Raw genomic sequence first — 15,188 nt, 5'->3', positions numbered from 1 at the left:
CTTCTCTCCTTAGAAGCTCCTCATAGTAGCTGATTTTGCAAAATCTAAATTCCTTTTGCAAGGGTTTTATATGTTTGGATCAATGTATCCCATACACTATTTGCCAGTGTAACACTGTTGTTCATATCTGCACTGTTGAACAGGATGTTATGTTCAGAAATTGGTAGGGCCTTTTTGAGGAGAGATTAGCCATAGGCAGGTGAAAGTCTCTGTAGGAAAAAAAGCCTTCAATTAGACTTCAATTTCTTGCTGTGATTCTGGGTTTAAAGGATGAGTCTTTCACACCTTCTCCCTGCCCTATCCCGGGCCCATCAGGAGGACAGTGGGGTACTGCAGTGTCTTGGACAATCCACGTTGCTGAGGGATCTTCACCAATTTGGTATTTTCCACCAGTTATTCCACCACTTGCCAATCCAGGTGCTCCAGTGCCTCAGCGCAGAGCTGTGAGTTCTTCCTCTGCTGAGTATGGTGCCCAAAGCACTGAAGCAGTCCTTAGGAGTGGACGATCCTGAATCCATGTTGCTATTTTTGCTTTCTAGATACATTTACTGTACAAATCTGTCTCTTCTGGGTGCTTGTTGAAGCTGCTCATTCTGAACATGCAGCTGCAGCATTGTCCTGGGCTCTCAGGCCTTGATTGGTGCTGGTTTTCTAACAGCAGGAACTTCTTTTCTCGTGGATGTTTGTCCCCGATTTCTTTATCTGTTTGTGTACTTATTTATTCAAGCCTCCATCCAAACCTGTTTCCTTTCCTCTCAAACTGTGAGGGTGACCTTCTGCAATTAGCAAACAGCCTGCTAGTTCAAATTGGGGGTGTTGGAGGACTGAGTCCATGCTGCGTTTTCTTCTCTCTCATACCCTTGCTCAGATGATGGTGGTGACTCCCGGCGTGATCTCGCTGCAGGCTTGGACTCCAAGGAGTACTGCTTGTCGGACCGGGACATTGTGGAGGTGGTGAGGACAGAGTACGTTTATACCCGCCCGCCCCCGTGGTCAGACACCCTTCCCACCATCCACGTTATTACGCCCACCTACAGCCGGCCCGTCCAGAAGGCAGAGCTGACGCGCTTGGCCAACACCCTCCTGCATGTGCCAAACCTGCACTGGATCCTGGTGGAGGACTCACAGCGGCGCACACCTCTCATCACCCGGCTGCTGCGGGACACGGGGCTCAACTACACGCACCTCAATGTGGAGACACCCCGCAACTACAAGCTGCGGGGAGACATGAGAGATCCCCGCATCCCTCGGGGGACCATGCAGAGGAACCTTGCTCTGAGATGGCTGAGAGAGACCTTTAACAAAAACAACAGTCAGCCCGGGATTGTTTATTTTGCTGATGATGATAACACCTACAGCCTGGAGCTCTTTGAGGAGGTAAGACCCTGCTGGGGGATCCTCAGACATTAGATTAGCGTGTGGTGTGGAGGAGATGCTGTGTGCTGGGCTGAGGGAGCGCTCTGTGCATCCCCTCCTGAGCTCTGGGACAGTCCTGTCTGTGCTGCAATCTCCCCACAACCGTCCTGAAGTTTTCTCCGGGGCTTGACTACAGCACTGCCAAGTGTGCCTTTCCCTGTGTCAAAGGCAGCATGTGCAAAGTAATGGGGATCCCAGTTTATTCTGTGGTGTGCGGTCAGGAGGCATCCTGGTGCACATCCAGGCTCCAGTCCTTCAGTCACCTGTGGCATTTGAAAGGGTCTGGTTACCATTGCTGAGACACCCCCTGTTGCTGTGTTACTTTCTCGAAGAGTGGAGGAATGAAACCTTCCCCTCAGTATCAGAAACCCAAGCCAAATCTCTCTCTCCCCAAAAGAGAAGCTTATGTTCATGTGGGGAAGTTATCTCAAGACAGGATCTGGCTGGTAGGATCCTAGCAAAAGCAATGTGTAGGTAGTCCTTCATGTAAGGAGATGAGGGAGGAGTTGCCTTCCCTTGTGGGGAACCTTGTTATGGTTGGGACATCGCCTTCCGTCCTGTGTGCCAGCGCAGAAGGGCACGTCCAGCAAAAGAAATCCTGGCCATACTTCCCTACACTCACCACCTCAGAGGGAATTTCAGGCTGGTCCCTGATCTGATGTTATCCACCCTTCTTTTCTGCCCCCGCCCCCACCGTGGCATACTGCACTTGGCTGTCTGCTAATCCGTGTTTGTTCTTGTCTGAGAAGTCCCTGGGGTTTCTCCTCCTTGCTTGCCCTTTGCGTTTGTTTGCTTTCCTCCCAGAGTGTTCACTGGTTAAATTCTGTAGCTGTCAAGAGCCTGGCACCCGCTTTGCACAGATCCCCAGCTGAGGTAGAAGTGCCCTTTTGGAGTTATGCCTGGATGATGACAGCACAGTCGTAGTGCTTGTGGGATATCTTATTCAGAGACGCTCTGTGCGGTTGTCTCTGGGCTGCTGCGCACACCTGAGGAGTGTGTGTTTGTCAACGCTTGCCTGTCCGCCCAGGAGAGCGGAGCCCTTCATGGACTACCTTCGAGGACTGTCTCTCTGCCAGGAGGTGTGTGCAGTGCTCCCATCCAGAGCTCTTCCTCTTGCAGCACCCGAGGATGGATAATCTCTCGGGCTGTTACAAGTAAGAAATGGAGCTGCTATTTCAGGCTGGAAGTTTGCATCTCCAGGAACCTTGATAGCAGACTGAATTTCAGCATGTCATGACAATCCTGTTGGGGTTTGGGGTAGATGGATTTACTGAGGGGGGCAGAAAAGTGTGGGCTGTGCACCTGCAGCACTTGCTCCTTGCAGAGCAGAAATGTGTGCACTCTGAGGATGTGTTGCTGTTTCTCAAGATGCCCAGTCTCCATCCTTATTACAGTTTTTATGGTGGTGAGCTGGCTGCTTTCAGTGTTCTTTGTAGCAGGATGTAGGCCTGAGGCACTTGCTCGAGGTAATGTAGGGGTTTCTGGCAGAGCTGAGAACTGAGCTTGGATATCTAGGATTCTGACTTGTTGCTTCCTCCTCAGGACTGTCCTTTGTCACTTCAGCTCTGTTACATCCTCCTCTTTAAAACTGAGTATAACACTTCCTTTGTTGCAGGATTTTTCAAGTCCTTTGGATATTTGAGCAGAGGCAGGTACCCATGTGCTTTTCTTCCTTTGCTGTTTTGACTCCTGTGGGATCGCTAAATGAACTCCTGTGCCTTTCCCTGTCTGCAGACACATGACAGTCTTATAGTGCCATGACACTCTACCTCACCTGACTTGCAGCTCAGAGATGACTTGTTGCCTTGGTCTCCTTGGTTTTCGTAGCAGGGATCTCCTGTTTATTCCTTCTGTACATGTCCCCTTTCCTTTCCCTGATGGCTTTCCCTTGAGCTTGGGTAGCCACTGGAATATACACACTAAAGCTGAAAGCAAATACAGACTGAATGTCTGGCTTCCACACTTTCCTTTGAGGCTGGCTCTGGGAGCATCCTCAGACAGACACTGTGCGTTAATGAAGCAGGAAGGGTTCCTTCGGTCACCTGTGTGCTTTGCTTGTCGAGGCTTCTCCTCTCTCTGCTGTGTCACATGGAGCCAATGAAATGTGCTGTGAAATGCAGAAGACACGCACTATTCTTCCCTGTGGACAGGGGCTGCCGTTAGCATGTGCTTAATGCAGAAGGGCAAGTGCCAGAGCTCTTCTGGTCTCGTTTGCTGTAATTAGCAGTGATGAGATTAGCTCTGGGAGATCCCTGATCTAAGAGCCTGGGCTAAGTGCAGAAAGGGAGGCTGAGCCTGCCAGCAGAACGGGACAGGGCACTGGGGGTGGGCAGACAGACTGGCATTTAAATCATCTGTGTTGGCAACTGCAGGCATCTGAAGCGTGTCCGGGAGGTTCCTACCTTTTTCTGTTGACTCTCCAGGCAATAGAGGCATTTAACCTTGTTGGTCTGCGTAGCAGGAGCAGCTCCAAAGCACTGTCCTGTGTGCAGGGGGCTTCCAGAGGAGCTGTGCTTCCCAGCTGTCCCTGAGGTTGTGGGCTACAGTTGTGGTGCTTCACTCCAGAAACACTTTTAGCTTTATGGTGGTTCACAGATCAAGATTACAGCTCAGCCTCCTTAGCTTTCAGAGAAAATGCCTTTATTCCTAGATTTGCCATCCTTAGTTTGCCGAGTGGCCTCAGAAACAGTGTTTCCCTTCTCTGTGTCCTGCTTACTCGGCTGTTCAGGTGGAGAACTGATGCCTCACAGCTCTGAAGGCCTGTGGACTAAAAGCTACTCTTAAGTCTCAGTTATGTTTATTATTGATAGCTTTGTTCTTGGTACTAAACTCGTGCTTTGCTTCTGTGGTCATCCACTAGTATTGCAGTTGTTTGCTGCCACTTTCCCAAAGGCTTTGCTACCATTCTCCAACCCAAGGATGTGCCTCCTGGTACAGGTGAGTAATGTGCACGAGCTCTGTGGCTTGGTCCAAGTCGCAGAGGCTGTCTGGGAACATAACCCACTCTTAGCTTTAGCACTGATGCAGTTTGGTGTGCTGAAGTTTGGGGGCATTCCTCTCCTTCAGGCCAGAGAGCGAGCTGAAGTTGTGCTGTTTTGTGGGTTAGAAATTGCATGTAACTGATCCTTGTGTGTGCACCCACCATACCCTTCTCTTTCCTTGCCTCCAGATGCGCAGCACCAGGAAGGTGGCAGTGTGGCCAGTAGCCTTCGTCGGTGGCTTGCGCTATGAGTCACCCAAAGTGAACGCTGCAGGGAAGGTCTATGGCTGGAAAACTGTGTTCGACCCCCATCGCCCCTTTGCTATAGACATGGCAGGGTTTGCTGTGAACCTCAGACTGATTCTCCAGCGATCTCAGGCTTACTTCAAACTGCGAGGAGTGAAGGGAGGCTACCAAGAGAGCAGCCTGCTGCGGGAACTAGTGACCTTGAATGACCTTGAGCCGAAAGCTGCCAATTGCACCAAGGTATGGTCGCCTCCTCGGACGTGGAATGTAAGGATGCGATGGTGGGACAAAAGCACCTCTCAGACCAATGTTCGGTCACTTGTGCTCTGCGTTTCAGGAGAGTGCTCCCGGTACGCAAAGGAGCCAGGAACGGGCACTTACGTATTTAATTGTGTGATGTGAGGTGGGCAATTGTCTTTGTTTTTGTTTCTTTGGTTTTTTTGGTAGCACACTGCTAGAGGCTGCCATAGGCCTTGAAATATAGCGGCTTCTCCTCCCTGCAAATTTCCCTCCTTGTTATATTACCTCTAGGTAATATCCTTATTATTTTCATGATTGGCTTATCTGTGGCCCTGCTAATCCCCTAGAGCAGTGAATTCCATAGGTGAAATGTAGGTCATTTGTTTCAAATGAATTCTGGAGAGGGTTTTGACTACTGGTACTCCTGTGATAAGCTGGCATCATATCAGATTTGGCCCGCTGGACTTTGCCTGAACTGTGAGCCAGCTGTGCCAGACCACTCTGTTTTCTGGCTGCAGGGAAGGAGCATTTGCAGAGACACTGCCTTCTTGCAAAGTTTGTTGCCTCCTCCCTCCTGGTATATGTAGAGAATCACCACAGTTGTGCACAACAACCTAAATCTTTATGTGGTAGAAATAACACAGATGTGTTTTGATACCGAGGGTATTGCTCTGAGCTCTAGGAGGCTGCCGTATAGCTTCCTTTCGGGGCTCTTTTACTACTGTCAAATGACTGTAAATTACTTGTGTTAACACATTGCCTAGGAGCCACCAGGTCATGGAGCAGGACCCCTATGTGCTAAAAAATATAGAAACGCAGAGCACATTGTTAGTTCTTGCCCTAAAGGCTTCCTAGTCTAAGATGAGAGACAACAGATGGATATCTATCTGGAATGACAGGGGATCATGCGAGATACAATGAGACAATGCTGGTTAGCGTGACAGGCATCAATCACAGCCTGTGTGCAGCAGAGGTGTTTCAAAGCTTTCAGTCTGCATCCGCTGAGCACCAGAGTCAGTGGAGGGCGTCTCTCTGGAATCACAGACTCTGTAGCACTCACCCCTTTGTAACAGGGGGACACCTAGTCTGATTTAGGGAGCTTTTATTGCTTAACTATCCCAAGAGGATTTTTATTTATTTATTTATTTATTTTTACAAAAGAGCTGTTACCACTGACAGATCCAGTGTTGGACCTAGATCTCCATCCTTCTTGGGGACAGGAAAGGATTTTGAATAATTATCTGTGCCTCTGCTTTCCATCTGCACTGCCCCATGGCCCGCAGGCAGGGAAAGACAAGGATCTCGGAGCTCACAGTGCTCCAGCAAGCAATCCAGGAATAACGAAGAGTAGCTGAGTGGGAGGAATGGCTTTGTTTATTATCTGATATCTGCTGTGGTTCATTTTTTTTATATCCACATGTCTGTAGTTACAGATACCCAGTATTGGGATAAACGATAAAGATGGTCTCCCAGGGATAGGAAAAGAAATTGGATCAAAATTAGATATGTGTTCTTGGTTACTGTGTCGAACGTGCTTTCAAAAGCCCAGCCCAGGAGAGGCTGAAATGGCTTGCTTACCTGCTGCGTGTGATTTGGAATTCTCTGGTTTTTGTTGAGAAGCCTGTAGCTGATGACAGCACCTTCCTCTTCAGGAGAAGTGAGGAGAAGGAAGGTGCTGGGTTGTGCCCTCATTACAGTGGAACACTTTCACCGCAGCACTTCCCCTGGACTGCTTTGTGCGCGTCCCAAGGTCTAGCAGTGTAACTGTGGTTATCTTTTCAGGATCCTCATCTGGTTTAGAGCTGAAGGCTTTTTCCTTTAAGGAGCTCTAGCCTTGCCTTGCAATTAGGTATATGGTCCTCCATCCCTCACTTCTTCCTGTCTTACTTCCTAACACGAAAACACGGGCTGGAAATCAGTGTGTTTCCAGCGGGACAAGGAAGATGAGCAGGATGCTTTCAGGGGGATGTGCAGAAGGGCAGGGATGTTCAACACTGGACAGATGCTCCATGGCTGGTTTTGCAGTCTTCATTTAGTATATTGTCTGTGCTGTAAAATAATTATCAGAAAGAGGCTTTGTGCTACAAGGCTGTGGGTGGGAGATGCTGGTTATGGTAGGCCAGATGAGGAAGGGGAGGAAGAAAAAGATGTTACTAGACCAGAGGAAAAACAGTGTTGTCAAGCTGCCATGTCAGTGCTGTCATGCAGGAGCTGGAGGTCAGAGCTGAAGAGGAAGCAGGAATTTCTGGCCAGGATTTGAAGCAGGCTGCATTTCTTTTTTTGGCTAGGCTGTGGGGATTTCACAAGGGTCCTTGTTGTGAGCTGAATGCTCTCTGCTCATGGCAGGCTCTGAGTGCAGCTTTGCACTTTGCCTTTTTGCTTTTAGCTATTGCCAGCAGCCTCCATTTCCCAACTGCTGCTTTGCTCACCCTTCTGAGAGGGAGGAGGGTCCAGGCAAGCAGCAGAGGAGGACAGAAGCAGGCGGGGGTCCCGGGGCCCTTTGCCCCGATACCGAAGCACAGATTCCTCTCATGCTGCTGGTATGCTCCTAGTAGTTGTCTGGATTTGCTTCTGTTCAGCAACTGTACCTCTGCTTTGCAGTGAGATTTACATTAAAGATTATGATGTGTGCTCAGATACAGTGGTTAAGGGGAGACCAGAGAAGCATGTGAGATAAGCCAAGACATATGCCTTGCCTATGCACGGTGCTAGTATTCAGTTTGTAATGTTCATCTGACTCCAGCCACAAATGCATACTCCTGCAAAAAGCTTTAATTTTGACCGAGGCATAAATCCTTTTTAACCTCCCTGATTTGAGATCTGCCTAAAATGAAGGGGAAAATGAAGGAAGTCAGTATTAATTGCCCAGGAAAATGGAGTTAGCCCTCTCCAACAGGAATGAAGGCTTGGATTACGTTGCTGTTGTAAGGAAACAAAGCTTTGCAAGCTGCTCTGGATTTCAATGTTCTGCTGCTTCTGCATTCCTCCCCCCCCCCCCAACACGCCCCTCACCCCCGAGGCGGGGGGGAACCTTTCTTGAAGCCATTGACACATTCTATCTGACAGTGCAGAGGTCCGGGGAGTTCTGTGCTCCCTGAGGTTAATGTAATTGGGCTGAATCCTGCTGCCTATTTCCTATTAATTGCCTGAGGAAATACTGCAGCGTGCTCAACCGGAGAAGCCTTAAAGGAGTGAGACCTATGAATGGCTCAGCCACTCAAAAAGCCTCAGCTGGAGCTGGCACAAGATGACTGCCCAGAAAATACAAGGCCATAGTAAATGAGGCATGCCTTGCTGCAGCTGCTCATGGATGTGCTCGTTTTTCCAGAGAGTTAGGTGCAGGTTTGCTGCTCTGGGTGAGGCAGGCTTTTGTGCACGGGCGCCGCCTGGGTAGCAATTCAGCAGGATTCAAACAGTGGCTGCAGGAAGTCATTCCTCCTCCTTCGCCATCTCTTGGCTGAGTCTGACCTGAAATCAAACCTCTGGGTTTGCAACTCAGTGTTTAGGTGGATGTTGTGAAAGGGAATTGGCTGGAAGCCTTGCACTGGACAGGGAAAGGCTGCCTCTGAAAGGCTCCGAGAAAGGCAGGGTGGGCAGGGTTACATGCCACAGTCAGCGCTGCTGGTTGCTGTGAGAGACCCAGGCTAGAGAACAAGGGGCTCAGAGAGCTGTCCTCTGAGTGCCCCAACCGCAAACCGGCCCCCAGGCCACTGTGGGTCTTGGAAGCAGCTCCGGGAGGGGAATAAACCCCTGTGGGTATGGAGGAGACAGCGGCTTCGGCTCCCGCAGCAGCTGGGAAATGGTGCAGTGAAGGGAGACCAGACCTGGCAGCTTTGTCGTGTCACCAAGCTTAAAATAGCTCAAATGGCTCAAAATGGGAGGAGGGAGGGAAAGCTTCAGCTTAAGGCAAAAAAGCTTGAAAAGGAATAATTCACTTCCTCCTGCTTTTATCCTGTGGTGCTACGTATGACAGGCAGGAGAATCAGCTCCACGAGCTCTCTACTTCCCCTTTCAGGGGCGAGCGGCAGGCTGCAAGGGGAGCAGGTCCGTCCTCCTTTTGGCTGGACGGTTCCTGGGGTTGGGCGGCTGCACGCGTTCAGGTTTGTGAGCAACGGTTTGCAGAGAGCGTTCACATCCTGGCACTCTTGATTTTCCAGTGGTTTAGCTTCATGCATGCACCACTGAAGACACCAGTGTTTGAGCTACCGATTTTTACGACGGACCTGCAGAACTTGGAGGATACTTTTGGATTAGTTTTATCCTGATTAGTCGTGGAAGTGCTGTGCCAGTGCCAGTGCCAGCTCCTGTATCATAGCTGAAAGCTGTCATTAACATCAAAGTGTTTGGGGTTTGGAGCACGCTCTGCCTGTGCTGCTCCACGTTAGACCTTCAGTCTGTACTGCAGCTGCGATAGCTCAGATTAGCCCATTGTAACCACTATTTTCCTGTGGCCATGTAAGCTTTGCTTATAGTACTTCCACAAAGCACAAATCTTCAATATTCTTCAAATGCGTGATTACACCAACTTGTTTGAGCTCTGGCTCGCGTAATAGCAGTGGGATCATGGCTATGATTCTCACAGGGACATGAGAAAAGCAGGGGTTTCCAGGGAGAAGCAGTTGTTACTTGTTATCCAGCGAGCTTGCTTTGGGGAACACAACGCCTCTATCAGGGGCAAGAGACCCTCTGGAAATCCAGTGGAGCACAAGCTGGGAGGAGGCAAGTCTGTTGTTTCAGCTTGGTGTCTCTTTTTCTTCATGTTATGCAGTTTCCATTTCAAATAGCAGTTACTCGTATCCTCAGTGGAGGGCTTGTGTGCTTGCAACCTTATGACCCCCTCAACTGCACGCCAGTTTGCCTGTTTGCTTCATAATTTCCTGCTAGAAGACCATGAAAAAGTCTCCCATGGAGATGAATCCCTCTAATCTCTTCACTCTGTTTTGATTGCTGGATTCTGAATGGCAAGACAGCACCTGCTTGGAAGTGGATTGCAACCTGAGAGATTTCTTTAAGGAGACTCCCTCTCGGGACCTACAGGAAAACTGCTCAGCAGAGGTCAGGCGCTTGGACTCCCGCACTGTTTACTCTCATGCAAGCGGTACTCCTTGCACAAGCCAAAGGTTCCCTGAGACTTGAACCAAACACGCAGAATGTGGAAGGAATCAAGCAATTGGCTGGGAGGAGAAGCGGGTATTTCTGTACTGGATGGTGATCTCTGTCCCGTATTAAGGAGCATAGCATGAAAAATGGTAGAAGCTGCTGTGTCAAGCCTCAAGCTCTTAAAATCAGTCCCATTAAGTTCTGGTTTAATAGAACTATCTTTTTTGGCACTTGGATTTAATAATTTAAATGTAGGATCCAATTTAAAAGCGAGACTGTTAATCTGTATTTTTGGTCTTCTGTTTATGGCGTACATGCCCCAGAGGTTAAGAGCTGTTTAAGTGCAAGTCCCGTGGTTGGCGGAGTGTGGCCTTTGGCCGTCAGCAGGGGTGACTGTTTGTGTGAAAAAGGAAAACAGCTCTTGACCTGCTCCCACTGGGGAAGAGAATTGGCTACAGGATTTTTTCTAGCACCCGGACTGCATTAAGAATCCATGACCGTGTATTTTGTTTGTTGGATGAGGAGGCCATAACAGATGCTTACAGACAAAAAGCCCCTTACACAGACCTGTTTGGTTTTGCCTTTTCATAGGAAAGTAAATCAATGTTACTCTTAACTCCTTTCTAGGGTCTTGAAAGAATTATAAAAAGTAAAAGAAATAATGGCAAGGTCAGAGAGCAGAATAATGTCTTCCATTTAATAATGAATTTTCAGAAACACTCTGAAGAATTGATTTTAATATTTCACACAACTCATGGCAACGATGGTGATCAGAACAGCTGGGACTCAGTAGAACTGTCTCTTCCTTCTAACGCACATGAGTCACACTGTCACCTAAAATGGCAAGAAATTGCTTTTCCATTCTGAGTCTAGCAAATAATTCCACACTGGACAGGGATGTAGTAACACGATAACTGAGAACCACAGTAAAGAACTTGGTCTGTAGGGAAACTTGCATTTGATTCTTCAGTGATGAGGGAACAGCCTTACATTAGTGAAAAGGTTGATGAGCCTTTTGAGGAAGATGGTTGATAACTACATGGAAGGAGCAGGTTAATGTCCCAAGACAGTAAGCTGTAAAATGGGTAATTTCTGTGCACTGCGCATTTTGGACTTCACTAGGCCTGGCTAAATGAAGTTTTATGCAAGCCTCCTTTCAGCTGTGAATGCACCATTAGGCTCCAGGGTAGATGGTTAAATTGCACTATTGATTTAATGGGCAAGGATATTTGTTAGTGCAGTGAAGAGATGCAGCTAATGACTTCTCTTGGTTTCTTTAGATTTTAGTCTGGCATACGAGGACAGAAAAGCCTGTGCTGGTGAATGAGGGGAAGAAAGGATTTACAGATCCCAATGTGGAAATCTGACTGTGCATGGCTGAGCGGAGACCAGCATCAGGTATGAGCTCAGACTTCTGAACTGCAATGAGAAGGAATAAAAAAAATACTAGCCAATGGTAGGAGAAAGATAAGAGCCTTTTCAAATGTGCTTTTCAATTTTCACATATCAGCCCTTCTTTTACTGTAAAATCTCTTGAGACCACTAATGAGGCTTTCTTTCCTCATCTTTAAGGTAAGATACTAAAGGGGAAATATCTGGTGAGAAGTTATGGGCAGTGGGATAAACCTGGCAAGTGAGACTTCAAGCAAAACCTGCATTATTTAAAAAACATAGTCTAAACAAAGTTGTTTTATTAATTGTTCTAATACAGCTCAAGTACAAAGTTGAAGGATATGGATTCACTTACCTGAAAAAGCCTGAGGAAAGTTAAGGCAGTATCAGTTAAAGCATTTTAAAGTTATGCAGAAGCTGTCACTGAGGGGAGAGTTTCCACATCAAAGGCACACAAAACTAATGACAAATAAGGGATGGTTTGGAGTAAACCTCACACGAGGCATCATGTATTTATGTAAGGTGAGCATGTAGTATCTTTTTCAATGGAAAGGAGGAAAGAACATGCACACTGATGGCTGACTTCCTGCTCATTTGTTCATGTTCTGGTTTCTCACCTTTAATTACCCGAGCGTTCTGGTGCATCTGCTGTACCTCTCCAGTGCACTCTGCAGTTGGTTTGCCACAGTGAAGGATAAGCTATTCTCTTACAGGTGCATCTAAACTATGTTGCTCTTATTATTATGGAGAAAATATACATGCACAACTCATTTTAACTAGAGTGTAGAATCAGGCCCGGAGGGGAGAGGAGATTGCTGCTTGTTCTCTTTTCCTCTCAAATACAGAGACATAAGAGCAGCAAAGAATATGGGAAAAGGGTAGATGTACTTAGCAGCGGTGTATTTTTAACAGTAACGAGCTCCCTATAGCACATTCCCTCAGGCTAACTGGATGGAGCCCTGTGTGCCGCAGTGGCCTGCCTTTGCGGCCTGTTGGCAGGACAGAAGAGGAAAGCCTGCACTGCATATTATCTGCGCTATATATAGCGGCTTTGCAGAGAGGCCATTGCTCTTCAGTGCTGTCACAACTACTTTTCACAAACACCCAGTTGCCTAGCAGCTGTACTCACAGAACCACATTCTTAAATGGGTTTTGGGATAGCTCCAAGGGGTGGCAGCTAGCTGCAGGGAGGCAGAAGGGTTATGTGCGTGCTTGTTGTCTCTGTTGCAGAAGATTTCTTCATGCCCAGCCTGCAAGGCTCCTCTCCACAGCATCCAGCATGCCAGACGTGCAGTAGCCAGGACTTCTCCTGACTTCGAAGAGTTTTACCGTACTGAAAACAAGCAACACTGCATACATAAACTACCCGGAATCCCCTGCCCTTCCTCCTGGACTCTGAGCAGAACCAGACGCTCTGGAGTTGGAGAAAAAGCACAGAAAATATAGGACTGACGCAGCTTCAGTACAAGACCAGCAGCCTCCCGAGATGCTTGGTTTGGGAGAAGTGCACGAAGGGCATGAGGCATTGAGGAGGAGGCCCAGCTGGAATGGTAGTCTAGACTGAGGGGGCTGGTGAAAGCAAGGGTGAGAATGCCCACAGGCGTGTGTTGGCCCCTGATTTTCCTGAGACACACGTACCTTGTGGCTATGTGTGCAACAGCCTAAGCAGCTCTCTGTTCATGGAGGGGACAGCTGCCTTCTGAGATGGCACCTTAGCCCTTAATTTTAAACCTACTTTAATCAGTGTTTATTATGTTGCATAAGATAAGAAGGTTTTGGGGAAGGGTGAAAAGCAAGGCAGGTTAGAACAAACCTATAATTATTTCTGTTCTCTTTGTACCTCTTCTCCTTTCCCTTTAGTAGTTTCATGGCTTGGAGGGCATTTTGACATATTTCTATGTTGCTGGATTGAGTTACAGTTACAGAACATGGTTCTCTATTCACTCATGCTAAAATAAGTGGAGGTGGGTTTTGATGAGATTGCTGTGGCCATATTTTATCCAGGTTCGGATCTTGGTTCTTTCTAGCCCAAATTTGTTTCCTGTGAGCATTAGGTGTGGGGTTCTCTGAAAGGTGCTCTACGTAAAGCCAATTTTCCCTGCTTAAAAAAAAAAAAAAAAGAAAAGAAAACTGCTATAGCCAGGGGTTAAATGATAAAAGCTGATTTTAGTGCATTTAACATTGAACTGGAATGTGTCCTTCAGCCCTAGCCCCTTTTTCAGGGCCCTGCCATACTACCACAGAGCTAGTGGCATGAAAAGCCACGCTGGAGCGGTTCAAGAATTAACTCCTGATGGATAGAGCAGCACCCTTTTAAAGGGGATCCTGTGCTTAGTGCTCTGTTTCTTCAGCACCTGGCTTGAGGTAGGTTGAAAAACTAAGTAGATCATTAGTTGTCTCTTCCCTGTTCTGTAACATCAAGGATCTGAGAGAGCAGTGATAAACGGGTTTTCTCTGATGAAACTGTATTTTGCTCCTCAGTGAGACACATGACTGAGCAATGCAGAAGAGGAACCTGGGTGCTACTACCTTGGTTGAGTCAGTATTTGAGATTGACAAACTTGCTGAGGAAGAAATTAAGGTATAATTTACCCCTTCTCCCCACCTCCAATCCCTTAAAAAAAAAAAAAAAAAAAAAAAGGAAGGAAAAAAAAAACTTCCCTCCTCCTTCATAGCTGTTTTCAAACATTTGATCAACCTACACTGTTCCCATTCTTTCAAAAAGGTCTGAAGCACAATTTTATCTTTGAGTTAAGGCAAAATGTAATACTGGAAAGAGACTTGGTTATTTTTACCCCTTAGCATATACAATTATTAAAATACTATAGAATTGTTAGCTTCACAGTGCAGAAGTCTCCCCTTAAACTAATGACATCATGTATTTCCTAGTATCTTTTTAATGATTTTTTTGTAAGTTATTTTCTCCCACTGTATACAAAAATCATTGGGGAAATGTTGCATTCTTTATATCCCAGTCATGGAAGCCTTGCTATGTAGCCTTTATGAAAATGTTCTGTTAGATGCAGAGGCTGAAATGCTATTTGGATAGAAAGCATCTGACGCTACTTGTTACCAGCTGCACTATGAGAACAGGTATTGTTATCTTGTCTTAAAGCAGTAGCTCTCTGCATTCAAGCAGATTTATTCTATCATTGTACTGGCATCCCAACTTCAGTTCAGTCTGCATACTCTAGAGTGGAAAGAGACATTTTTAAAGGAATACAAAGTTTCCATGCTACTCAAATAGTTTCCAACTTATGTCCTCTTAGCTGCATGCTTAATTCCACTAATGTTAGTTCTAGTCCCTGCTGGGTTGCAGCCTTCCCTCCTTGGAAGGAAATAACTTTCAGAAAAATGCAGAGGATCAAGTACAAAACACGACCCTGCATATACGCTCCACTCTCCTCAGATAATTGGTCACACAAGCCTGGGCCCTCCCAGCTTGCATGGAGGCTACCATGGTCCTTGGGAGCAGAGAAACGTGGGTTTAATAGGGACCAGCTCTGGCCAGGATGGAGTGTATTACAGCTGCACTGTCTGTTCTCAGTTTTAAATAACTGTATTTAAGTTTGTTAAATAAAATTAAGTATGGTTTTTAAGAGCCAGAATCCCTTGTAACTCCATCATCAGAGCCAGTGCATGTTGTTTGGTGTTTCTCTCACAGCCTGAATCCTCTGGTTACTGGAACAGAAAGCTAGAGGGGCTGAGCGACTTGTCAGAGATTCAGAACAGATTCACAGCTTCCTCTCCCTAAAGAGATGGCAGCTCCTCAGTGACTGCGGAGCTGGTGAGTTAAGCAAAATGTCATATTTTC

General features: G+C 47.1%; 1 protein-coding gene across 2 annotated transcripts in view; it reads left to right on the top strand.

Moving 5' to 3' along the window:
* Positions 1 to 14,975, top strand: part of B3GAT1 (beta-1,3-glucuronyltransferase 1) — a 40,126-nt gene extending 25,151 nt beyond the window's left edge. For both annotated transcript variants that reach the window (XM_085316799.1, XM_085316800.1), the window contains 4 exons: positions 869 to 1,377; positions 4,586 to 4,882; positions 11,263 to 11,380; positions 12,605 to 14,975. In XM_085316799.1, coding sequence (XP_085172925.1) covers positions 869 to 1,377; positions 4,586 to 4,882; positions 11,263 to 11,349 — 893 coding nt within the window. In that variant the 3' untranslated portion in view covers positions 11,350 to 11,380; positions 12,605 to 14,975. The remainder of the gene's footprint in view (positions 1 to 868; positions 1,378 to 4,585; positions 4,883 to 11,262; positions 11,381 to 12,604) is intronic.
* Positions 14,976 to 15,188: the final 213 nt, after the last annotated feature.

This window comes from Rhea americana, unplaced genomic scaffold (genome assembly GCF_003343005.1).
Source record: "Rhea americana isolate MKP2758 unplaced genomic scaffold, rheAme1 scaffold_48, whole genome shotgun sequence".
NCBI classification, from domain to species: domain Eukaryota; kingdom Metazoa; phylum Chordata; class Aves; order Rheiformes; family Rheidae; genus Rhea; species Rhea americana.
The sequence above is the reverse complement of the archived record's forward strand: the minus strand, read 5'-3'. Positions and strand labels throughout refer to the sequence as shown.